The 27544-nt window shown below is 37.2% G+C and overlaps 2 protein-coding genes and 1 long non-coding RNA gene across 11 annotated transcripts in view; 2 read left to right on the top strand and 1 right to left on the bottom strand.

The window, feature by feature from the left end:
• Positions 1-1262: 1262 nt before the first annotated feature.
• On the top strand, positions 1263-2219 carry LOC139968792 (uncharacterized). Its single transcript, XR_011793535.1, has 3 exons — positions 1263-1434; positions 1698-1747; positions 2066-2219. It is a non-coding gene; the product is annotated as an uncharacterized lncRNA (long non-coding RNA).
• A 372-nt stretch (positions 2220-2591) lies between these two features.
• On the bottom strand, positions 2592-12261 carry LOC139968791 (adhesion G-protein coupled receptor G2-like). The gene is made up of 13 exons (XM_071973181.1): positions 11835-12261; positions 9751-9786; positions 9520-9555; positions 9058-9087; positions 8378-8427; positions 7797-7961; positions 7137-7509; positions 6708-6940; positions 6110-6280; positions 5214-5329; positions 4233-4495; positions 3880-3949; positions 2592-3267 (listed from the first exon to the last, which is right to left on the bottom strand). The coding sequence occupies exons 1-13, from the start codon at positions 11941-11943 to the stop codon at positions 2775-2777; spliced, it is 2145 nt and encodes a 714-aa protein (XP_071829282.1). The 5' UTR covers positions 11944-12261; the 3' UTR covers positions 2592-2774.
• A 9914-nt stretch (positions 12262-22175) lies between these two features.
• LOC139968788 (uncharacterized) overlaps positions 22176-27544 on the top strand; it is a 51217-nt gene continuing 45848 nt past the window's right edge. The window contains exons 1-9 of one of the 9 annotated variants that reach the window (XM_071973171.1): positions 22176-22634; positions 23255-23290; positions 23492-23527; positions 23723-23758; positions 23955-23990; positions 24185-24220; positions 24647-24682; positions 24851-24886; positions 25331-25411. In XM_071973171.1, coding sequence (XP_071829272.1) covers positions 22592-22634; positions 23255-23290; positions 23492-23527; positions 23723-23758; positions 23955-23990; positions 24185-24220; positions 24647-24682; positions 24851-24886; positions 25331-25386 — 351 coding nt within the window. In that variant the 5' untranslated portion in view covers positions 22176-22591 and the 3' untranslated portion in view covers positions 25387-25411. Of the gene's footprint in view, positions 22635-23254; positions 23291-23491; positions 23528-23722; positions 23759-23954; positions 23991-24184; positions 24221-24415; positions 24604-24646; positions 24683-24850; positions 24887-25330; positions 25412-27544 lie in introns of those variants that run through there. The other 8 variants (XM_071973172.1, XM_071973177.1, XM_071973175.1 and 5 more) reach the window with 8 other exon arrangements.

The raw sequence follows: 27544 nt of genomic DNA, 5'->3' as shown, positions 1-27544 counted from the left end.
TCTACTATGATATTCCAGATGGTTCTTGTGCTTGTCAGTATGATGATCTTGTTTATCAACGCTGCGCCGCACGGTAAGTTATTTACACCAATAGTATGACTGTTTAATTTTGATAAGCTTTGGGGTCTTGTTTAGTTGGTATCTGAAATTTTCGTTTCGTAAAATATGTTGTCATTAGGTTTGGCACTACTTTCTCTATTTTTCATTCAACGCGTTTTGCTTTTGTTTATTCTACTTTGATTTCTTTATATTATATATATATGTATATATATATATATATATATATATATATATATATATACATATTTATACATATATATATATATAATTATATATATATATATATATATATATATATATATATATATATATATATATATATATATATATATATATATATATATATATATATATATATCGCTTTCCCTATGCAACATGTGTAGTAAACACAGATCGCGTTGTTATTTTCGCTCCAGCGGTAGTAAGAATATTAAAAATGGATACTTAATTATAATATTATTTTCGAACATAATACTATAGGAGCCTTTGAACTACTATGGTTACTCTTCAAAAATCGATTTGTCTTTAATGTGCCGATAAACAATAATGATTAATATGATCAAAACAATTTGGTTACTATTGAACATTGTCATGTATTAGTTGATATTTATTATAACCTCCCATAGTTGTCTCCTCGCTACCTGCAAGTTGTCTTTTCCACTTCTATTTCTTTTTATTCAAGTTTGTTTTTATCCTGTATTTGAACATTATCAGTAACAGCTATCTGGTCTTATTGATATTTCACATATCCTTATGTTTGAGTTTCGAAGTACGGGACGATTAAGAATGTTCTATAGGACACATATATTTATACTATTTTCAGTATTGTGAATTTTGTCCGTGTATAAAGATGACTTAGTCACGAATTCACTTAAAGTTAAATGCCCCCCCCCCCCCAATGGAATGAAACATTTATGCAAGAAGATGTGCAAAGCAAGCCATCGATACTGTAAACTATACTTGAGCGAAACCAACAACCTGATGTCTTATTTTCTATTCCTTGTTTGAAAATAAAGCGATCCGACCCCGGAGAAATTCTTGTGACTGCGGCTGCGCTTTCACTGGAGGAGCCGGATGTTGTGCTCCAGAAGAATGCACACTGGGTATTCCATCGTTTAGTGACTTTCTTCTTGTAAAAGTGTTTCTATCGAAAGTGTTATACTTGCATGTTTATCGAATATATACGAATTTCAAATAATGGTAAAGTACGCCCATTTAACTTCAGAAATATTTGTTGATAAACTTTATCGTACAGATCTTTATTCCTTATAACGTCATAGGCCTAAAACTGCGGCGGTCGAACTCAGTTCGCGTGCCGCACAGGGAATGGCGCTAAGGAATTGATATGACGGAGGACTGCTCCTAATCATGCATGTATGAATTTGTCAAGAAACTTCAAATATCATAAAAGACACCTTTTTACCAAATGTTTATACTGAGATCGGCTTGTTATAAATACATTCATGTGAAAATTCGTTCTTAATTTAATAATACTAAACTGTAATTGACTAATATTTGACTCAGAATTTCAATTTTTCATCAGTTCTCGGCAGATACCAATAAATGCATCTGTAATTCACTCCATTTCATATAGCAGCTATGTATAACGATTATTAATATATACAATTTTCCCTCAGGGTAATGAGATTTGAGAAGCTTCTATAGACTGAAGCCAAGTGCATGCGAGGTAAGCAATTTACAAGAACATTTACAAGAGTAGGCCATTTAGTAGTATCTAAGGTAGTAAGCAATATTGTAGATAAGTGCATTTTTTTATTTAGTGTGACCCCTTTTTTGAAATATTGTTTTGTAACTACGTTGTTAAAATAAAATATCGTTGCTGTTACTTTCTTATATAAGACATGTTACCTTAATATCAAAGTTTGGGTTTGCATTATCCTACATTTGATGTAAAGATTGCTTCTTTCTGTTTTGACATATATAAAGTTGATCAATCTGTATCAGCAAAACCTTAACTCGAATTTTAATTTTCATCTCTCGGCAGGATCAAACTTGATGAAGCAGACTAGAAAAACAACTACGTTAAAGGCACCAGAGGATACATTGGTGACTGGGTTCTCTCAAAATTGACTTGTTCTGTACTCTCAAAAGTCGTTTTTAATAAAATGTAACCGACTCTACCCTACTCAAGACACAAACTTTGTCTCCCATATTTTTTAAATAACAGAATGATCAAAGCCAGGTTATTTAACACCCTCTCCTTGAAGTGTGGAGGAGTTACAACAAGTAGATCAGTCTTGCCATCGTTCAATTTGAGGTGGTTAACTTTCATCCATAATCGTAGGTCTGCATTGCACCCCTCCCCCTCCCCCATCCCCTCAATGTGGTGCTGAATGACATGTTCACCACTGTGATGGTATCTAAGTCGAATAACATCAATAATTGGGTGTCATTCGCAAACATCTGAACATATAAGGTTGTGATTCCTGCAATAACTACTATAGGGGCAGAGTAACCTGTAAACAGCTTTGGTCACAACACAGGTCTTTGGGGAACGCCAAACGTTAGCACTATTGGTTGCACTTGTCATTAACACACACTACTAAGTTACAACTCTCCTAAGTGTACAATGATGATATGACGACTCAATTAAACAAAGCAACTGACCATGCAGAAATGCAACAACAATAAAATGCAAAAGAATGTCAACTCTGCAGTTTCTACTTGATTTCACAAAATCAAAACCAAAGGATTTATTCCGTTGCAGATGTTGACGGATTGTCCATACTATTCATAGGTATGTTAGACTGACTACTTGACATGAGCTGTGAAGATGACACATTTTTTGTCGTAGTCTGTCTGGTAACCTTCGTTTGCGTAGAATCCGTTCTCCTAAACATTCCCCTAAATGCAGGATTGGCCACACACAATAAGAGGAACATTAAGATGCCCTGAATTGAGATGAAGAAACAGTAGAGATAATCAAATATCAGAGTTTTGGTATCGACGGCGGCGAGAAATCCAAAAATCCAAGACAGACCGAGTACGAACCAGAAGAGAACTGCGTGGCGGACTCGCTTGATGATCTCATTACGTTTGGCGTTCTCGGCTGTTTTACTGACCATGAGAGGGCGGCAGAGTATTTTACGAATCACCCAGATGAAGATGATGAAATTAAACACAAACATGGCACCCACTTCCGTCAGAAAACCAAAGTAGAGAGCATAACCAGGATGGATGAAGCAGCTTTAGTCAGGGAAAAATTATTTGAGAGAAAGAGAAGCAAAAATACAATATAAGGATTAGGGTTGTTAATTTCAAGGCAAATTTTTTTAATGCAACTAGGCACTAGTATGGGGTAAATGAAGAAGTAATTACCGAATATTTATCGTACTTAAAATGTATAATATCACTATGTCATTGTCAAAAAGTATCCTAAGGGAATGGTTTCAGCAGCATGTGGCATTAAATGGATTTCGTGCACGTTTGTCGTAATTTGGAATTAAACATCCCCACCAGTTCTTTCTATTTTGAAAATAATTTAGTAACGCCGCGTATACCGGCCCCAACACCCTCCATCACCACCACCAACACTGATCCTACACCCTTCCTGAAGTGGGAAATGATTGATGCTTAAGCTAGTGAATTTAGTCGTGTCGGTCATTGCATGCTAATTAAACGTGGAAAAAAAGACTTTGAATCACATTCTTCCTGAACCAAATCAAAGATAAAAAAACTGGTAGCAAGGAGCGCTTTTGGTATGTATCATCACCATATATGCCATGTGCATGGCTTACACTTAATCCTCGTAATTGAAAGAAGACAGAGGCTGAAATTATCAAAATATCGGAGACTTACTAGCTGGCAGATTGGAAATCAGTGCTATTGTCGAGGAACACCACAAGAAGAGCACACGCAGCCGGTAATCCTGATGATAACAAAAAATTAGTCAGAAATATGATGATATTCAAAATTATATTTCATCATTATTTAATCGCTAAACAATTTTCCTTTGGTGACTAAACTAAAATGGCACACAAGTCGAAGTTTGATCAATTGTCAAACCAACTTTGGGTAGTACTCTATGGACCAGTCCATATTACATATTAAAAAGTAATCGGCCATTTGATACGGTCATTGGTATTCTGTTGGAATCCGTGAATGATCCCAGCCCACTGAAAAGTTATAATTTTACCCAAAACCTCACTTACCATACGCTAGTAGACAAGCTATTGGTATAAAGTGTCGAACGGCTCTCCTTTCAGCTTTTATGAATAAATAATACATGTTCATAGCTTCTGCGGACATCCAAGCCAAAGTAGCAAGGGAAAAGAAATGGACGAACACTGAGGCTACCGTACACCGGACCTCCTTCCCCACTGCTAGAGGGCTCAGTAAGAAGGCGATGTAGAATCCCAGTAGAGATAGACAAAGGTTGATGTGGATATGAGTTGGCTGCTTCGACCAAAACGAACTAAAGTAAATGAAAATTAACATAAAATTACTTCAAATTTTAAAGATAATCTTTAACAGTTAGCAAAGACCTTCAGTAATTTCCTGCTACTACGGTACTTTGTTATGTAACGACACTTAAATGACATTCCGGGCTCGATACCCGGCCGGGTCATAGTAAGGTGGGTTTTTCATCCAAGAGCAATGTATGGTCTTCCCATCTGAAATGACTATCTAATTTGAAAAGATTCATAATTTGAGTTAAACATGTTGAATTGGAAGTCACCCGACGTATAAGTTGTAATCGATAAGCCCTTGCGGGCTTCTCCCACATTTGTGGTCTCTTAAGCGTCGGAAAAATAACTGCTGATTATTATTATATATTATTTATTATTATTAAATCACCTCCGCATCCTGATTACAGGGCATTGCAGACCAAAAGGGTCAAATTGCTTAGTTTTGTGCCCAGGCTCTATCTTGGGTATACGATATCGAATCTCAATAGAGAAAGACACAGATCTTTATAAATGTCGAACATATTTAATGTTAACTTAATTACATTTACAAAATACATTTAGACAATCTTCTATGCCGATATAAATGGCACTCGTAACATATTATCACAGCTGTTACAATTAAACTAACAATCGTTCGATAGCGAAAGAAGTAACGCTAAAGTGGGGGAGTGTTTGCCCAAGAACGTCATTTATGATAGACTTTATTTAGGCTCAGTAACTTACTTGAAGGAGACAAAGATAATGAGACATCCTATCAGAGCTAATCCAGAGATTATCGATCCGATCAGAGTAATATAATATAGAGCAACTTGAACCTCCACGGGTCCCTTACGAACTCTCTGTTGAACAAGAGAAAATATGAATGGATTTAGTTAAAGTTAGCCGGTTGCCTCATGTTAAGTCATATTGTTGTATAGTGTTTATTACTTACTTCACATGTGATTCCATGTATGGTATTCCAAGAAATGCTGAAAATTACAACTTATGCATGTTCCATATCAGAACCATTATGTGTTTCCTTCTTAACATCGATAAAGCAGGCATACGCTTTATAAGCATATATCACTCATGTCTGACGTCACTGGTGCGGTTGACCTTTCACCTTTAATGCGATGAAGTTGTGACGATTTCGACACTATTTCCAAATTTAGGTAAAAGTCGGTTGCGTTGTTCATATCGCTTGGTTATATTATATCAAATTAAGATATCAAACAGTAGTTTTAAGACAGTTATATGAACCATTTGCTGTAAAGCGCGAGCCTGAACAAATGTGTGCATGTTCAATGACATTTTAATAGTAAGAAACAGTAATGTTATTGGATCAAAGGATTAATTCTATTTTAATCTGAAGTTTTCTGTTCAGATTGATTGATTATTTCTTAAAAGATACACCTTAGTTCTTTCTTATTTTCACTTTCAATGATCATTGTCTTTCATTAGCAACAATGAATTGTCGATTTGCTGCTTCCTATATTAAATCTTCTATCCTTTGCGTGTACATTGTGCAGTTTCTGTGTAGAAAATATTATGGATGTATAGATATACACATGATTGCGGGTGTGGCATGCATCTGCTTCTAACAGAAAACAAATTTGGAATATAAAATAATAAATTCTTACAATGAGAATAGCAAAACTGCCCAGCCGATCACATGAACACATGGTACGGTCAAGATTATCGTTCGACATCCTTTCACACCCGTCTTTTGTCCAAAATCCTTCCCCCGTGTCTTCATTGTAACTCCAGACAACACAGTCGCGTGCTTCGATAGTTTCATTTACAGTTGTTGTCTGCAGTGAAAATGGAATAACAGGCTCATGACAAGGGAAGCTCAATGTAAATGGTCTATTCAAGTTTCTGATTTATATCTAAGCAGATGACTCGTAACAGAATTTGATCACATGTCTTTTATTGTTATCTTATAAACTGCAGAATACCTTTAATAATAAAAATCCTAATTCTGCCAATAACTAAGTAGCATTTAAAGCAACACTAAAGTGATATTCGTCAGTGTACATCTATGACATTACAACTATATTTGATCCAAGTGCATACTGACCGATGTTAAGACAACCTTAACTATCAATAGATTCCAAGCGTTAAATATAAGAATTGAATCAAACTTTTACTGGAACACTAAAATGAGTAATTCATCTGTAATCATCCATATAAAGAAAGTGACTTGTAAACTCTTTTCACAAGAAATCATTTTTTTACCAGATTTGTTAAGAATGTCGTGATCACAGGTGAACCCGGTGGGAGATTTACGATGTTGGTATCCTCAGTTCGTAAAATAGCGGAGATGATTTGACTTGCAACCCTTTCAGTTACTGTGGAATTATCTTCCTCTTCTAAATTCTCTTCTGCCTCTGTCGGCATTGATGGTCTGAACAGAACATCATTACCATAGATTATGAAGGTTACCGGAACAGCTGTCAACTCGACACCAGCTGCAGGGATTGGAGAAATTTACAATTTTATATACTAAAAATGAGCTATGTTAAGTTAGTTAACATCATATATGAATTATTTTCAAGTTTCCTTCATAAGTAATCATATAATAAAGCCGTATCATCGTTTAAAAAAAAAAAAACTGGTTACGTTACTATGTTAAGTATCAATGATGTTTAAAAGAGACTTTGTTACCTCCTCCAAGCAGTTCTAAAACCGTTGTAGGTACCGATATTGATGTAGCCGTTCTCTCGAGTGGTATCGCGTCTCCATCAGAGAATAGTCGAGTATTGCCTTCTTGAAGAGCGCCAACGATTAACGGTGTCTCATTTTCTGAAAATATATTCGCATAAGCTAAGCTACTACCAACACTCCTCGCGTCTATTTTAACCGCAGTTACTCCAACGTTGTCAAGAACTGTGGAGAAATTTCCATCACTTGTCTGAAAATTTGTGATTTGTCCCTCTAATGCAGCCACAGCCCTGCCTCCTTGAATCATGCCATCCTCTAGAAAATCTTGCTCTAGATTCATAAGATTGTTGATGGTTCTTACCACTGGTTCCGTAACCTATCACGGAGAAAAAGAAAACTTTAATAAACACGAAATTACTGTGGATTGTACCTTAATTTTATTTTAGACGTGGCGTCAGGTATTATGTTTCCCCCATCCATCCCTTCCCGACAGCCAATCCTTCCGCCACCCCATCACCAGTAACCAATGCGCCATTACAAACTCATGCCCAATATGACTCCGTATATTTCTGAAGATATGACGACGAGTTGCTTGTGATTCTCATCTTCCCCACATTGAGCATGCGCACTCAATTTCATAATACAGTGGGTTGATCTGCTTACGTTGATAGAGGCCTCTCCTGCTCCCACGACTGACTCCAAAGACGAGATGACTAACTCTATCCTCTGTGGATCTTCTTCCAAAAAGTCTTCATCATCCGATATTTCTGCTATCGTTTCCGAGGACATCACAACCTCTTCGGTGGTTGTGTTTTCTCCGGAGATTGTCTGAATAGAATTCAAGCATATACGTAAATGGGGGCTGGGGAGAAATATCCATAGGCGTACGAGGCGGGGGGGGGGGGGCTGGGGAGAAATATCCAGGCAATAATGCGATAAGTATCGATAATGGTCAACAATATTATTTCTCCCTAACTTATAAGGATTCTTACTAAAATAAAACACACCTTCGAAACTTCGAGTAATGTGAGATGTCCTTAAAGAGGGACATAACAAAAACCCATCCCTCATAAACCCTTGACCACAATCTGCTCTTTCCAACTTCCTCCCCCCCCCCCCCCCCACCCAACCTGAGAGAAAGCATATTTCAAGATGTTTTAGTCATCATGCAACGTTTCGTTTTTCGAGAAATTAGAAAAGAAAGATGAACATTTAAACAGTTTAAGATAGAAGTTAAAACTTACATTAATAATATCCATGAGTAGAATTTCACGCTCCGTCTCTAAAGTAATGGCTGTTGAGAAAACGTTCATATCAGGACACTGAAACCTTTGGGGGAAGTGAGCGTAGTGAGCGTGTGCGTAGTGAGCGTAGTGAAACAATGAATCGTAATAAGGAGTTATATTAGAACGTATACTCTTATATATACATATATATATATATATATATATATATATATATATATATATATATATAGATATCTGTTTATATATATATAGATATTATTTATATTTATATATATATATTTATATATATATATATATTATATCTATATCTATATATATATATATATATATATGTATATATATATATATATATATATATATATATATATATATATATATATATATATATATATATATATATATATATATATACATTCCAATCGTTTTTAAGTTAGAAGTTAATAACTGATAAAAAAACAGAAAGCTGGGCCAATAAACCGCTGATCTTTTACAGCTTGAAGGAGAAGCCTTACCAGTACTGTTCATCTTAATATTAAATGTAACTCATATCACATTAGTTTACGGTTTTTCTCTACGTAATATTCAACAGGTTTCAACGTTGATTTGAAACATACAAAGACCTTTAATTGTGATATTAATATCACGTGAATCATGATTGAAACATATTACATGCTTACTTGTTTCCTCAGAGGTCTGTTCCTCGGTAGCTGGAATAAAGAGAAATATATAACAAATATACTAAGAATAATGACGTCAATGGCGTGCCATAGACTCACTCTCTAACTCTCTCTCTCTTCGGACCAAAACGCAGCCATGCAGCTGCCTCCACCTCTCCTTCACCTCCCTCGATCGACCACTCTCTCGATTTTATATTTCTCATTCATATGTGGGAACCAGCTTCGACGAGACCCAGATCTGCCCCACGGAAAGTTTTGTGATGGCACCTCTTGGGAGATGTCATTTGTCCTTACATAATGTAAATATGTATATGTATATATATTCATCCCATATTTCTCCGGGCTCCCTATTTGACTCCGGACCCAGGGGCTACAGCACCTAACCACCCCTTCCTTCAGACCTGGTGGGACAGAGAAGCATTTGTATACTTTTTTTTTTAAAGTTTAAGTTCAAGTGCTTACTTGATGGTCTGTCTGTTGTGGATGTTCCATCTGTGGCTGAAAAATATAATTTATCAACATATATTACATCATGCATAACTTACATTATCCATGCTACCTTGTTATATGAATGTTTTACTCGCAATTTATTAATATAACATCAGTTTAATTTATAAACCATGCATCTTACCTTTCACATGTGCGAACAAATCATACATTAGTTAGTTTTATGTATATGAGAAAAATGCTTACTTGATAGTCTGTCTGTTGTGGATGCTCCATCTGTGGCTGAAAAATATAATTAATCAACATATATAACATCATGCAAAAACTTACATTATCCACGCTTCCTTGTTATATAAATGTCTTGCCTGATGTGAGGGCAATTTTCCAAGACCAAATTAGACTTCGGAAAATGATTACATGCATTTTTAGCTTATTTCTGAACATTATGAGGGCATTTCCCTCTGCTTTTCAATGCCAAGCCCCAATTAACCTCTTCAATTGTAAAGATATTTCACGACTTAAAATTATTCAAAATATCAGTTATGGTGCTATTTTTATGCTTGAAGTTAAAGGGGTACTTACAAAACTTACATGGCTTCCAAGTATCTTTAACTTGTTTCTTCCTATAATTGTAGATAAACTTATTGGTAGCTCAGCTCCCAAAAGCAGCACTAGAAGTAACGTTTGTATTATGAGCAAATTAGTCAGCCAATGATCTTAGTTTAACCAAAAAATGTATTTTTTGACCATGAATTAGTGTCACACATATCACTGTCACACATACCACCGTCACACTTACCACCGTCACACATATTACTGTCCCACATATCACTGTAAAACTGTCCCATACATCACTGTCACACATACCACCGTCACACATATCACGGTCACACTGTCCCACATATCATTGTCCCACATATCACTGTCACACCGTCGCACATATCACTGTAAAACTGTCCCAGATATCACTGTCACACGGTCACACATACCACCGTCACTTATACGACTGTCACACTGTCATACATACCACTGCCACACATATCACGGTCACACCGTCCCACATATCATTGTCCCACAAATCACTGTCAAACATATCATTTTCGACTTCGATAAACTGAGACTTTGTCACTAGATCTTCATCAGTCTGACTTTCGTTCGGTTAATCTAAACGTTGATAAACTTAATATGAATAGCCTTCCTGTGATGTTCGATGACATCGTGGTTTTGCCTATTGATTCACAAAATGAAAAAAAATATATATATATTTTGAAATTTGAGTGGTAATTATCTGTACAACTATGGATATAGTCTGCCCCGGCAACCTGTTATGGGAAATTTGGGTCTTCTAGGATCTTACTTTGTTGAGAACTTAGTGTAACTACGTCAGCATAAAAGGGGAAATAACCTTCAAACAACCATGGAGTCATTTCTTTTGTATGAACTACACATTGTTAATAATGAAATTCCATACCACTACTCGCTCTAAACAAAGGTTCCACTGCTACGACTATATGTAGGTAATATATATACCTGGAGGGAAAAACCACATAGCCAAATAGAAACACGACTTAAAGGAAGTGATTTAAACGGTATATATATTCTACTGATTAATTATGGTGAACAGACCTAACGAGAGGGGCTCAGGGGCTTCAGTCAATAATGAACCCGGTAAAACGGAGAGTGCTCGGAAAATATGGAGGGGTCCGAGAAAATATGAGATTAAGAATTTTCATAATATACGGAAAAAATGAAGGGATAGGTGACATAATCGTTCCCGGGGACCGACCTGGCATACAATAATGATAATAATGATGGTAACTTGTACCAAGGACCCTTGCATTGAGGAAGTATATATGAAAATTTCTCCTTTGTGGTGCAACACAATTAGATATATGCTGATATGCATTATAGTGCTGCAATTGCTTTTGGGTTTCGGTGCTACGTCATGCGTAAACATATCTTGAATCTTTTATGTGGATATTGCCACAGTTAGCACACGAAAAAAAAATGTTATGACTACTGAGTCCTTCCGTCCCTACCTGGCGTATGAGCCACCTTTTCAAAAGAATATATATAAAAAGGCCTTACTTCATGCTATGCATGCGAGAGTGTAAGAGGGAGGGGTATGGTATGAGATGAGAATGACTAAGGGCGTGATTTATCTCAACATAAATGTCCTATATGAGTTTTATGATTTTGGACAAGGAACGAAATTAAACCCAGAGCTATGATATTCCATGAGGCGCCGTCTGTCAAAGTTAAAGAGAAAACAATCAAAAAGATGAACAAGCAAAAGAAGAATATAGCAGTTACAATATCGTTATACTAACCCATATCGCCTAGCACCTGTTGAAAGTTACAACCGCAAACCATCGCTATGGCTAAAAGGTTTGCCAAGTTTCTAACGTAACAACGCATGATCGTAGATTTACTAAACATGGAATCCTCGAGAAAAAAAAAACAGAATTCACGAATCAACGATTAACTTGGTGAACGAAATCTAACACGAACTCTGGCTCTTTGTAGGTTTTAATATGTACCTCACCGCTGTCTAAGCCCGATAAAGTAAATCCGAAGATATAACGGCAAAAGGCGAGGAAGACAAGCACAATATCCATGAACAGTCCAATTGCTGTATGGACCCTATCAGCATAAAGCCGAACCAATATGCAAAGGTGCTATATTTAGATAGCGTCACGACGCAGGCATTACATACGAGATTATAGATCCCGACTGGCATATAATAATGATAGTGGTAACTTGTATCAAGGAACCTTGCAAAGAGGAAGTATATATGAAAGTTTCTCCTTTGTGGTGCAACACAATTAGATATTGTTCATTCATACTTAGTAAAGATTCCTAAATCCTATTGGTCCATTCAGGTCAGCTGACCGTGGTTAATCATGTGAGTAACGCACGGTAAAACTACGGGGCATCACTTTAATAAATCTTTGGTTATATGTAACCAAAAATGTTTTGTATTATGATTTTCCCCCCACACAAATGGTAGTGTATGAATGAACGGGGTTAATCAACGGTCTAGCGTGCGTTACTCACAGGATTAATGCACTCCGGGTGTTAATGCTATCGCTGGATGCACTCGGGCTCCGCCCTCGTGCATCGCTTGCATTATCCCCCGATCGTGCATTAATCCTGTGAGTAACGCACGCTAGACCGTTGATTAACCCCTTATTTTTGAGATAACATGTTGAACCCTTGAAGCTCAGAGGGTTAAAACTTATAAGGGCCCTAATTGTGTTCAGCAAGACTATCAACTCTTTGAAGCAGATTTCAGTTCCTGGATGACTGTATGTTTTGTTGAAGACTTATAGAGCCCCTTCACAAAAGTGAACTGAATTTGGCCAAACTATGTTCCCCAAAAGAAAATCATAGCATTGGAGAATTTAACATTCCCTGTTGACCTCAATTTACCTAATACCTCTACCAATTTCAATAGGGTCTTGCACTCACCAAGCTCGATCTACATACTAAGTATGAAGTTCCACAAAGGTGTACTTTTTGAGTTATCATGTTTACAAGATTTTCAAACTTTGACTTAAAGTTGACTGGAAATGACCTTTGTCCTCCACTAATTTCAGTAGGTCTCTTGCACTCACCAAGATGGACCTATAAATTAAGTATTTTAACGTCTGTTGACCCCAAATGATCATAGAACTCCACAGAAAAAAATAGAATCTTAATAAGTTAATCCACCATGAATTTTGTGAGTTACGGTGTTTACAAGCAAATGTCACATACACACACACGCACCATCACCATTGCATAGATTCCTTCTGCCTCCAGCGGGGAACCAAAAAAGGGTCATCATGTCAGTTGTGGAGGGATTTTTATTGTATCATCGGAAAAAAAGAAGAATTTTAACATCTGAAGAGTTTAATGTGACATCCATGTCTCATATCACAAATTATTACACAATGTACATAAATGTGAATAAAATTGATAGATTCAGTAGAAATAACACAGATGTAACAACTTTTGTAGTAATTTGTTTACCATCCTCTTCTGATTTTGTCCAGATACAGTTCCAGGTCCATTGCGTGGAAGGTTACAGTCGATCAGCTACATTGGTAACTGCCTACTTCATGATCAAGAGAGGGATGACTGCACAGGCTGTCGTTGGTTTCGTTCGAGCATTTTTTTCTTTTTGTCATTATATATAATTGTACACTAGTTCACATCCTTCTTTAAAAGTGACTTTGGAGAGAAGCCTATTCTTGATATGGTATATCTATTTCAACACCATTTGTCTTTGAAAATTTTATTGTGTGCAGTGTAAACATGACATTTGAGGTCCTAAAAGTCTTTGATTTTACCATTGCATTTTGTGCTTTATCTAAGGAACTAATGTAATGTTCTATGTCTTATACTAAGTATTCAGTCATTTTTAATTGATGAGAAAATTCCTACATTGGAGTCAGCTTTCAGGTCTCCAGGGTCACACCCTTGCTCTTTCAAATACTGGATCCACCCCTGGGACATAAAAGTATGGACGAGGTATTGTTTTCCAATTCCTGTAAAATAACCAGTAGTTGCAAAATATAATATGCTTTGTGGAGGCTGATAAGTATGTGTGAAATCGTCTTCAAGCCATGGGGGGTTGTCAATTTGCCTCTCAATGTGGAAGGGAGGGGATGGGGTGGGTGATGGTAAATAGTAAGTAACAATAACTATGAGTGCCATCGTATGCAGAGGGTCCAACGCACATGTTGCAAATGGTAAAAGACCCGGCCCACAGAGGGCACATCTTTCTGCCTCCCTCCCACCCCTTTGTCAGGAGGCCCTTTTAAAGCCCTTTTAATGTTAATTGGGAAAAAATGTTACCCCAGTGTGTTGCTGTTGTTCTTGTGGCTTACAGAAAAGACATATAATCGACCGAATCAAAAGGAAAAATCCTGTTAGTTACACACAGGTAAGGTATTCAAATCACACTAAGTTAGAGGGGGGGGGGTGCGTGGAAAGCGAATTGAATTAGTGACCCCCGCCCATACCTTGGCACATTTTCTTGTGTTGCGATACCTCGATATAAGCAATCCCATGTTGGTGATCAGGGGCGGGATTTGAGTTGTGAAAGTGGGGGGGGGGGGCAAACCTGCCAGCAAGACTATCTAAGCGGAGCGCCACCATCGGTTGGCGCGGCGCGTACAAGAATTTTTTTGGCTTTACAAACCCTCCAGATGGCCGGAGACGGCACTTCCCGAATGCTCTAAGCTGCATGTACCCATCCTTGAAATATGGATCACATGTCTGCAATTGTATCTAGATCGTTAATTATCGTTTAAAAATTTGAAGAGGATTGATAGTGGAACATATGGTCAAATGGTGATGTACAACTTTTGTAATACGTCACATATCTAAGCGGAGCGTCATCATCGGTTGGCAAGGAGCGTCGAAATTTTTGATGAAAGGTACCCTTAGATCGGTAAAATTAACACCTATATAGGCTTTAAATTGCATCTAAACAATTAATGAACCTGTGTAAATTTAGGGAGGGCTGATAGAAGAACTATGGTTATGTACAACTGAAGCTTATACGTCACTATTTAGGCGGTGCACCACCATCAGTTGGCGCGGCGCGTCAAAATTTAAGCAAAAAGGAAATCCAAGATCAGCAAAAATGACACCTCTGGTAACAATAAATCGCATCTAGACAGTTCTTTCACCCTAAAATTATTAGTATATTGTGCATTGGACCGATCAAGAATATGTTCAGCACCCACTTCGAAATTCTCCCGCGGTCCCCACTTCTTGGAGCACTTGGCAAATATTGGGGGCTAAACATATCTTTACCCCACCCCCCTACCGAAACTGCCGAGTGCTGTATACTGTAACAATGGATTTAATGTGTTACATTCGATTCCCCGCCGACAGCAATGTGTGTCGTCTGGCAAGGGTGTTGTTCAATAACAACTTCCCGACATGGACGTTAAATGGATGTGTGCCGAGAGATTGGCTTCGGTCAGCTTGCGAGTCTATAAGCCTCCATGGCTTCTTTCGCGAGTTCCTGCTTGCGGGAAGATCACATATACATACATACATACATACATACATACATGTGTTAGTGCCAATTTGTAATTTACATTATTCGATGTGCATGCATCATTCCAGGATTTCAAGCAGTAAAGAAATTACATCACATTACAATTGCATATTGTTGAATGATACGGGGGGGGGGGGGGTGTCATGTGTCAGTGTATTGAATTTAATTATTGATATACCCAATATGCAAATCTGGCTTTCGTAAATCGTTTCTCTGGATTTAGTTATTCAAAGCAATCAGTAGAGCAGCAACGTTGAAAATCAATTCCTGAAGCTAGCACTGTAGCACATGCCGCGGATTCATCACATGCAGAATTGAATCGCTAGTTTGTTAGCTCCAGGATTCGTAACGTGTGCTGCGAACCATGTGCTAGCTCCAGCTCTAGTTATTCTATATGCTTCATGTTACGATGTTACAAATTCGACTTAGATTCGAAACAAATAGGCCTATTTGATGGAGCTGTTGCGGGGGAATAATTTCGATTAGGGTTGTGCACATTTGTCTGCAAAAACGACAAAAAAGTGAACTAAGGTCTGAGAAAAAGTGGGGGGGGGGGCAAATGCCTCCTCTTCCCCCCTGTAATCCCGCCCATGTTGGTGATTACACATCAAATCCATCATTCAAAGTTAATGTATTGGGATAATGGTCATAGGATGTTTTGAAAGTCCTGTTGCAAAATTTTCGAAACAATTTATAATTATTTATAATTTATGTCAATGATATCGTTAATGTCTCCGATATAGCTAAACAATATTATTGCCGACGACACAAATATTTTCTTCGATTCCCAAAATCTACTCTCATCACATAAAACTGTTTCTACTGAATTAACTAAATTTTCCAGCTGGTTTGCAGCAAACAAATTATCTCTTAATATAGAAAAAAACTAATTATATGGTGTTTAATGCTAGTCACTCATTCAGATGGGATCACAATATTACCATGAATGATAAAATTATTAATCGGGTTAACACTACAAAGTTCTTGCTTGGGTGTACACATAGACAATAAACTTTCGTGGCGTGATCATATATCAGCAGTCTAACAGAGTGGCTAGAAATACTGGTATTATATGCAAATTAAAACATTATTTACCTCCAAATATACTCAGAACACTTTATATAACTCTGATTTACCCCAATTAACTTATTGCACGACTATTTGGTCAGGAACCTATTCTACAAATCTTAATCACCTATGTGTCCTCCAGAAGAGAGCTATCCGCCATATTTCACATGCTGCACCACGTGATCATACTAGCCCATTATTCAAAAGATTAAATTTATTAAAACTAAATGATATTATAAGAGTCCAGCTTGCAACATTTGCATATAAAGCATGGAATGGATTGCTACCCGAGGCTTTTAAAGATTTTATTTATAGTAATAGACTAATCCACAACCATCAAACACGCAATTGTAATAACGCACATGTTTTATCCCATCGAAGTACTAAGGGTTCTTTAAGCCCTCGTATTGGTGTTATAAACACGTGGAATAATCTCCAGGATAATATTAAGAATAAGCCTTCTTACTCTGTATTCAAAAGGAATCTCCAAACTGTAATTATTTCTCACTATTGATGGATTTATTCTTGTGTGTGTTTGTGATTAAGATAATTATAAAGATTGTTAGGATTGTTTATTAAGATTATTAATTTCAATTATCGTCATTTCGATTATTTCCTCATTGTAGATGCTACTATTAACTTTCCTTTTTCTATTCTTAAGTTTTTCTCTCTTTTTCTCTTTTTTTGGGAGTCTCCTACTTTGTTAAGCCTTGCAGGATTTATAGGCGACCTCCCGTCACACTGTAAATTGTGATGAAACAAATAAATATACAAATATACAAAAAAAAAACTTGTATGTTTATCATACTTCAGGAAGAAACAAACTCCATGCCTTTGCTGAAAATACATGGAGAAACAGATATTCTTCATGCAGAAACCATCACTGTGGTGGCAGAGGGGTGCAGCCCCATCATAGACGATGGCTCTTGTGATGTTACGTTGGGTGTGGCACTTTTGATGGCAGTGTTTTGGGTCTATGGGTTTGAGTACCCAAAGGACCTCAAAAAGACTTATACATTCCTTTGTCTTTAAATTAAAAAGTTCAAAAAGTGTACAAATGCCAGTAATTCGTCTACATACAGAGCTTACTCATTAATACCCATTGTTGGTGTCTGGCAGTGTTTGCAGTTGGCCGACGGATTTTCTGGGTGGCTTCTCACTGTGAAATTTTTGATTATGGTCTGTGGCCTATAATCATTTCTTTCTTATGTATTACAAGTTCTTGACACTTTTTGGTTCCGATGCGACCAGCATCAGGAACCAATGCGGTCCTGTTGGCATGTGTGTGTGCCTGTATTCCAGAGGACCAGAAGAAAGGATTTCCTGGTCCTCGGTCGGCAATTACAATGGGAACAAAAAGTCAAAAGCGACATACAATAGAGAGTTTATTGTTAGTGTTTGAGTTAGGGTGGTAAATACAAAAGAAAATACAATGGGGTCCTCTGTCAGTCACAAATGCCCATGGCCCTTAGATGTGCACTATTGCTTTCTGGTTGTGGTTCCGATGCGATTGCTTCTGGAACCTATGCTGGCATTTATATGTATGTAGAAAGCATCAGGAACCTATACTGGCATGTGCGTGTAGATGTATGTTTGTGACACCCAACGTGTAAGCACAATATCTCAAGACTGTGCAATTGATTCAGTTCATATTTAGTGCACAGGTAGCTCATAGTCTGAAGATGTGCAGTTTTGTTTTTGATGTCATGCATTGAGCTGTAAGAGTTTTATGTAAAAATCTTAATTTGAGCAACCATGTATCAGTTCTGTTTCATATTTGGCATAATAATATTGTTAACTGATATGTACAATTTCATGGCATGTTCACATTCAATTTCATTATGCATTGTGGGCAAGCTTATAGGTAGAGATAAATGTAAAACTTATGTAATGGTGATAAACCTTCAACTGCATGTCTCTTGTTTCACAACTTCATATTGTTAGCTATTGTTTTTCATGTTGTGAATGGTGGGTGTAACATTCATATTATTAACATCAATTGTGGAATACCTTACCTGCTTCCCTTTTCACAGTAGAAACAAAACACTAAGCATTATCATTGTGGTGGTTCTTAGATAATGTTATATATTTGACATGTCACTCTTGTAGTGTATATTGAACTTAACTATGTTACCAAGGGGTAAACCATAATCATACATCTCCGGTTGGACACTCTTATCTCACCCATTCTCACCTCCTTAATGGTTCTAACTTCGTCAAACATTTCCCTCTCACAATTTCTTGCATATACAAATTTGTGCCAGAAGATCTAAGCACATCTTCCCGACTTTTTAAATCCCGTTTTTTTGCACTTTCATAAAGATTTCTGTACAACTAATAAACAGATCCATTCATTCACATTATTTCTTATCTTTCCGCTTCATTCCTATTTCTTTTCCCTATAATTCACTTCCTAACTGGTTTCTACGGGCAAGTAGATGGCGCTGTTCACGGTAACCTGAACTTGATTGATTGGTCAGTTGGGTTATTGGTCGTCTTGACATCATACTCCAATGGAGTTCTCTCAGGACGTTCAACCTTACTAGACTATACCCTGCTTTTCCCACCTCTCTGGCATATATGACTGATTGTTAAGGTAAAACCCCCATCAACCAAACAATTGAGGGTTTTCTGTTCACTGAACCATCTTTTTTAAGTATGCCACAGTATGAGCGGGCTTCATTCAAATGGGGGATAACAATGTTACAGGGATTAACAGTTGTGTTTGTAATATTCAGATATGCTATTTTTCCTCAATTGAGGTTATTTCCCTTTCAACGGTTATGTATAGCTTGAGTTTTCACTTTTCACTTTCTAGTTAATTGAAGGTTTCCTCTAAATATTATTTTTCACATGGAGAAGGGTATACAATACATACATAGGTGGTATGTTTATTTTAAACCAACTTTGCACTTAATATTGAAGTTTTTCTGCTTCTGGAACGTTCGACTTTGACCGTTGAAGTAAGACTGTTAAACGCCTAACAACCAACCAATCACGTTATTGGATTTTTTAATGAATAATTTTATTAGACGTTTGACATTTTAAATGTTGAATTTCGAATCTGTAAGCATGTTTTTATGTGATTTTCAAATACATAAAGTTATCTTTAAGATGAGCATTCTGTGGTTTTTATGTGTATACGATGTGTGAGCCCTGAAGAACCAAATATAAAAACGGTGGTGCTCGGAAGAACCCTATATATGATTGTAGTGGTACACCGAAGAACCCTATTTATGAAAACGTGGAGCCCTGAAGAACCCTCGTATGTGAATATAGTGGTACCCCGAAGAACCCTATTTTTGAAAACGTGGAGCCCTGAAGAACCCTCGTATGTGAATATAGTCGTACCCCGAATAACCATATTTATGAAAACATGGTGCCCCGAAGAACCCTATTTACGAAAACGCGGTGCCCTGAAGAACCCCCTTTGTAAATATAGTGGTGCCTCGAAGAAACCTAACAAGTTTTCCAGAGAACCTTTCCATAGGGTTCTTCTCAAAAACCCTTCCGTAGGGTTCTTTAAAGAACCAACAAGGGTGCTTTATTTGTGACAAGGTGAAGAACCCAAAAGGTTGCTCCGAAGTCCCTTTTGTTCTAAGTGTGTATATGAATATGCGTAGTGTCTATTAACATTGTACAGCAGTATAAATCAGGCTAAGGCAACTACAATGTAGGCTAGGCCATAGTATAATATCGACAACGGAGCAAATTAGGCTTTCTTTATATGGCTTCTGAGCACAGGAACGAGAATCTTGACGGTCTCCTGGAGGTGATGTTCATCTCTCTTTCGCTTCTCAGGTCCAAGAATTTATACCAGTTCAGCTTTGTTCTATGGATGCTTCAGGCACACTCTCGTTGAACGATTCATAAAGAATAGAAACATGCGTTATGGATATTTTTCTACATCTTCTCATGAGTTATACAGTGCAGTGAAAGTTGTAGAAACACTAATATATAGTGTAGTGACAGTTGTAGAAACTTCGGGCTCATTCTGGGGATATCTTGGAACGCCAAGCAGGCAAAATAATACACATTTACTGTATCCTAACACTAAATTTATATAAATATGACAATAATTAAATTGTTAATATTCTCTGAACGACCATCCTAGTTTTCAGACTCTTAAGCAACTGAGCATCATCCTTTACATGGAATATGCCGTACACTGACGAACTTTCTATATTAACAGTTACCAGTGGCGTAGGAAGGTACTTTTGAGTGGCGGGGGGGGGGGGGCTGAAGACTGATGGCCGGCCTGGGGAGGGGTCTAAGGGGAGGGGGTGTCCCCCTCCCCTTTGGGATTTTTTGCACTTCCAGGTGGCCTCAGATGCAATTTGGTGCAATATAGCACACTTCAACACCCACTCCATTTTGTAAACTTAATTTTGTATTTTCACCTTGCCTTAGATGCAATTTGGTGTTCCAAATGAGATTTTTTTCTCATTTGGAAATGAAAAAGGGGTTTTCTGACTTGCGAAGCGGGGGGGGGGGGGGGCGGAATGATACTTCCGCCCCTCCACATTTTTCACTGGGGGGGGGGGGCTGGCGCTCCCCAGCCCCCCGGTTCCTACGCCCTTGACAGTAACAAACGGACATGACCTGATTTATGATCCCAAATCAGATTCTTCGAAGCGGAATGAAAAAGGTCACTTATAGTGTGATGACACATGTGGTGTTGTATTGAACTCCCATAACCACTAGTACAGTTTATACAAAAAAAAAAACAGTGAACTATTATTTTTTCTCGTGTGTTGACTGTGACAATATGCACATAAAAGATTCAGGTTATATTTACGTATTACGTAGCACCGTTACATAAAAGCAATTGCAACACTGTTTGCATAACAACAATATCTAATTGTCTTGCACGACGAAGGGAAACACTTTCATGTGATGTGTGGGGGGGGGGGGCTGAAGACTGATGGCCGGCCTGGGGAGGGGTCTAAGGGGAGGGGGTGTCCCCCTCCCCTTTGGGATTTTTTGCACTTCCAGGTGGCCTCAGATGCAATTTGGTGCAATATAGCACACTTCAACACCCACTCCATTTTGTAAACTTAATTTTGTATTTTCACCTTGCCTTAGATGCAATTTGGTGTTCCAAATGAGATTTTTTTCTCATTTGGAAATGAAAAAGGGGTTTTCTGACTTGCGAAGCGGGGGGGGGGGGGCGGAATGATACTTCCGCCCCTCCACATTTTTCACTGGGGGGGGGGCTGGCGCTCCCCAGCCCCCCGGTTCCTACGCCCTTGACAGTAACAAACGGACATGACCTGATTTATGATCCCAAATCAGATTCTTCGAAGCGGAATGAAAAAGGTCACTTATAGTGTGATGACACATGTGGTGTTGTATTGAACTCCCATAACCACTAGTACAGTTTATACAAAAAAAAAAACAGTGAACTATTATTTTTTCTCGTGTGTTGACTGTGACAATATGCACATAAAAGATTCAGGTTATATTTACGTATTACGTAGCACCGTTACATAAAAGCAATTGCAACACTGTTTGCATAACAACAATATCTAATTGTCTTGCACGACGAAGGGAAACACTTTCATGTGTACTTCCTCATTGCAAGGGTCCTTGGTACAAGTTACCATTATCATTATGGTATGCCAGTCTGGATCTAAGTTTTCCCTTCGTGTTTAGCGTTGTGACGCATTAATTTAGCCGTTTGAAGGTCATTACACCTGTCCAAATCTATATTGATAGGGTCCACACAGCAGTTGGACTGTTCATGGAAATCTGTGGATTTACTCTATCGGGTTAAGACAGCGGTGGTGTACAGATTCAAACCTTCAAAGTGCCAGACTTCGTGTTAGTTTCGTTCACCAAGTTTAGTGTATTGTTGATTCGTTGATTCTTTTTTTTTTCTCGAGGATTCCATGTTTAGTAAATCTACGATCATGCGTTGTTAACCGTTGCGTTGCGTTGGCAACCCTTTTAGCCATAGCGATGGTTTGCGGTTGTAACTTTCAACAGGTGCTAGGCGATATGGGTTAGTATAACGATATTGTAACTGCTATATTCTTCTTTTGCTTGTTCATCTTTTTGATTGTTTTCTCTTTAACTTTGACAGACGGCGCCTCATGGAATATCATTTAGCTGGGGTTGAATTTCGTTCCTTGTCCATTAATGACATTTATGTTGAGAAAAATCACGCCCTTAGTCATTCTCATCTCATACCAGTCCTACCCTCTCACACTCTCTCACGGCATGAAGTAAGGCCTTTGTAAACATATATTTTCTTTACTTTAAAGGTGCACATACGCCAAGTAGGGACAAAAGGACTGTTGTTATGACATTTTTCATTTTTTTGTAGGGAGCGGGATCATTTAATTTTCTACTAAAACCACCTTTTTTGCCCCTTGAGTTACGTCACTCTTGTTCACCACCAGAGGCGTCGAGAGCCGCAGGTCGGTCCTCGGGAACGATTATGTCACCTATCCCTTCATTAATGTATGATTTGCTCGCACATGCGAACGGTATATGAATGGTTTATGAATTAAACTGATGTCATATTAATAAATTGCGAGCAAGAAGATCGTATAACAAGGTAGCATTGATAATGTAAGTTCCATAATGATGTAATATGTGTTGATAAATTATATTCTTCAGCTACCAACAGTGCAAACACGACACACAGAACAACAAGTAAGCATTTTCCTCATAGCCTATATATAAAACTAACTAATGTACTATTTGTTCGCACATGCGAACGGTTAGATGGATGGTTTATGAATAAAACTGATGTTATATTAATAAATTGCGAGCAAGACGATCGTATAACAAGGTAGCACGGATAATGTAAGTTCCATAATGATGTTATATGTGTTGATAAATTATATTTTTTAGCTACCAACAGTGCAACCACGACAGACAGACCAACAAGTAAGCATTTTTCTCATATACAAAAAACTAACTAGTGTACTATTTGTTCGCACATGCGAACGATTAGATTGATGGTTTATGAATTAAACTGATGTTATATTAATAAAATACGTACAAAACATTCATATAACACGGTAGCATGGATAATGTAAGTTAAACATGATGTTATATATGTTGATAAACTATATTTTTCAGCTACCAACGTTGCAACCACAACAGACACACCAACAGGTAAGCATTTTTCTCATATACATAAAACTAACTAATGTATAATTTGTTCGCACATGCGAACGGTAAGATGCATGGTTTATAAATTAAACTGATGTTATATTAATGAATTGCAAGCAATACATTCATATAACAAGGTAGTATGGAAAATGTAAGTTCCATAATGATGTTATATATGTTGATAAATTATATTTTTCAGTTACCAACGTTGCATCCACAACATACAGACCATCAAGTAAGCATTTTCCCCTTATACCCAAAACTTACTAGTGTACAATTTGTTCGCACTTGCGAACGGCTAGATGCATGGTTTATGAATGAAACTGATGTTATAATCATAAATTGCGTACAAAACATTCATATAACGAGGTAGCATGGATAATGTAAGTTTTGCATGATGTTATATATGTTGATAAACTATATTTTCAGCTACCAACGTTGCAACCACAACAGACAGACCAACAAGTAAACATTTCTCTCATATACATAAAACTAACTAATGTATGATGTGTTCACACATGCGAACGGTAAGATGCATGGTTTATGAATAAAACTGATGTTATATTAATAAATTACGTACACAAAATTCATATTACAAGGTAGTATGGATAATGTAAGTTTTGCATGATGTTATATGTGTTGATAAACTATATTTTTCAGCTACCAACGTTGCAACCACAACAGACACACCAACAAGTAAGCATTTTCCCATATACATAAAACTAACTAATGTATAATTTGTTCGCACATGCGAACGGTAAGATGAATGGTTTATGAATTAATTAAACTGATGTTATATTAATAATTTGCGAGCAAGACAATCGTATAACAAGGTAGCATGGATAATGTAAGTTCCATAATGATGTTATGTTGATAAATTATATTTTTCAGCTACCAACGTTGCATCCACAACAGACAGAACAACAAGTAAGCATTTTTTCCATATACACAAAACTAGCTAACGTATGTTTTTTTAGCACATGCGAACGGATTGTAATAAATTGTGAGCAGAGAAATCCATATAACAACTTTGCATGGATAATTAATATAAGTTCCATAATGATGTAATATGTGTTGATAAATTGTATTTTTCAGTTACCAGCGTTGCATCCACAACAGACAGACCATCGAGTAAGCACTTGAATTTAAAAATTTAAAAACAAAACTATAAAAATGCTTCTTTGTTACCACCGGAACTGAAGGTAGGGGTGGTCAGGGGCTGTAGCCCCGGGGCCCGGAGTCAAATAGAGAGCCCGGGAAATATGGGATGAAGGATAAGGTATTTTTTAGATATAATTTACATTTTTATAATGTAAGGGAAAATGACAGTGCACCTCCCAAGCGGTCCAATCACATAACTTTCCGTGGGGCCAGACCTGGGTCTCGTCGCAGCTGGTTCCCACATATGAAAGAGAAATATATAATCGAGAGAGAGGTCGATCGAGGGAGGTGAAAGAGAGAGAGAGTGGCCACGTCGGCTGCGTTTTTGGTTCGAAGAGAGAATGAGAGTCTATGGCACGCCATTGACGTCATTATTCATAGTCTATTTATTATATATATTTCTCTCTGTTCCAGCTACCGAAGAACAGACCTCTGAGAAAACAAGTAAAAACGGTAACTTGTTTCAATAATGATTCACGTAATATTAATATCACGATTAAAGGTCTTTGTATGTTTCATATCAACGTTGAAACCTGGTTAATATTACGTTGAGAAAAATTGTAAAATAATATGATATGAGTTACATTTAATATGAAGTTAAACAGTACCGGTAAGGCTTCTTCTTCAAGCTGTAAAAGATATTTCTGGACATGGCGTTCACTTCCTGGACACCACTGTGACCCTATACAATGGTTCACTCAAAGAGACTTGTTCCATAAACCCACGAACAAGCACAACTACCTTTTAACAAGCAGTTACCATCCACGTCACCGTACCAGAAATATTCCGTACAGTCAAGCGTTGCGCATTCGACGCATTTGCTCCTCTGAAGTCGGTTGTGATTCCCGCACTAAAGAACTGTCACCACACCTCCTAAACACATACAGTACTTTCGGGGTACTATTGAAGATGCCATCAAAAAGGCTAAAAGCAAACCCCGTACCGAAACATTGACGTACATGACTCGTCAAACCAGTTCCAAAAGGGTACCATTGGTCACTGAATTCCACCCTGGTCTCCCACCACTGGCTAATATTTATTTGTTTGCCACAAAAGTACAAAGTGGAGGGAAGTCTTCCATAAAGCTTAAAAGCTTAACAATGTGGAAGACTCCCTGAAGAAAGAAAAGAAAAGAAAAGAAAACAAAATATATATATGTGTATGAATATATACATAGATATAAGTACAAATTAAATGTTCAATATATATATATATAGTAATTACATACAGGTATAATTTAGTTTTAGTCAGTAACTAGCTATGTGACTGACTTTTTACTCTTTAAATCGTTCATTAGAAGATTCCATGTTTTTGTTGCACGGTTTTGTAGGCTTAAAGTTCCAATGGTGGTATTGTAGAGATTATAGTGGGCATGATTAGCATGCCTCGTGTTATGATTATGTACATCTCTGTTACTGGTTAAAAAATTGTCAAAGGCAGCTGGTAGTAATCCATTCCAGGTCTTGTAGGCAAATAATGCAAGCTTAACTTTAATGAGATCGTGCAATTTTAGTAAGTTGAGTTTCTTAAATAGGGGACTGGTGTGCTCACGTGGGGCTGAGTGTGTTATGTGGCGAATGGCTGCCTTTTGGAGTATTATAAGATTGTTAAGGTTGGTGTTGTATGTACCAGACCAAATAATGGAACAATAAGTGAGATGCGGGACAACCAGGGTCTGGTATAGTGTTCTGAGTATGTTTTCCGATAGATAATATTTCAACTTAGATAATATGCCAACATTCCGTGCAATTATACTGCAAATAGTTGAAATATGGTTGCGCCAGCTAAGTTTACAATCAATATTTACACCTAAAAACTTAGTAGTATAAACTTGCTTAATTATTTTCCCATCCATACATATATCTTTATTCCAAATAAGTGTATTACGAGTATTAAAGACAATGTAATTACTTTTTTGTACATTTAGTGATAATTTGTTGGCTGAAAACCAATTACAGAATTTATTTAATTCATTTGACACGTTGGAAGATAATGTGATTATGTCGTCGCTCTCGAAGAAAATACTGGTGTCATCAGCAAAGAGAATGATTTTGGCTAGTTTGGAGACATGACAAATATCGTTTATATATAGAATAAATAACAAAGGACCTAAGACTGAACCCTGTGGAACGCCGCAACGAATTTTAGCAAGATCGGATCTAGAAATTTTATACAAGGTATACTGATATCTGCAGTTCTAAATATAGCTTTCAAGCCAGTTGAGAGTAGTTCCTCTAATGCCGTATGAAAATAATTTATTGATAAGGATGGTATGATCGATCGTGTCAAACGCCTTCGAAAGGTCGAGGAATACACCTATGCAATTTTTGCCATTATTAAGACTAGTATGTAAACTGTTAAGTGCATCTGCCAAAGCCAGTTCAGTAGAATGTTCGGGTCGAAAGCCGTACTGTTCTTTACAGAGAATATTATATTGGTTAAGAAAATTAAATATGGGATTGAACATAAGTCGTTCTATGATTTTAGAAAAACAGGAAAGCAATGAAATCGGTCGATAATTCTCATATACATTTGAATCTCCCTTTTTATAGATTGGTATAACCTTTGCCGTTTTAAGTTTATCTGGGAATACGCCAGTGTTAAATGATAAATTACATATATGGGTCA

This window comes from Apostichopus japonicus, chromosome 6, assembly GCF_037975245.1.
Source record: "Apostichopus japonicus isolate 1M-3 chromosome 6, ASM3797524v1, whole genome shotgun sequence".
Taxonomy (NCBI): Eukaryota; Metazoa; Echinodermata; class Holothuroidea; order Aspidochirotida; family Stichopodidae; genus Apostichopus; species Apostichopus japonicus.
The sequence above is the reverse complement of the archived record's forward strand: the minus strand, read 5'-3'. Positions and strand labels throughout refer to the sequence as shown.

Excerpts from the sequence above, each read along its gene's own strand:
- LOC139968791 (XM_071973181.1), bottom strand. The coding sequence starts at position 11,943 with ATGTTTAGTAAATCTACGATCATGCGTTGTTACGTTAGAAACTTGGCA. Across the intron at positions 5,330-6,109 it reads GCAGTTTTGCTATTCTCATT|AGAGTTCGTAAGGGACCCGT; the intron begins GTAAGAATTTAT and ends CTTGTTCAACAG. Across the intron at positions 3,268-3,879 it reads GATTTCCAATCTGCCAGCTA|CTGCTTCATCCATCCTGGTT; the intron begins GTAAGTCTCCGA and ends CCCTGACTAAAG.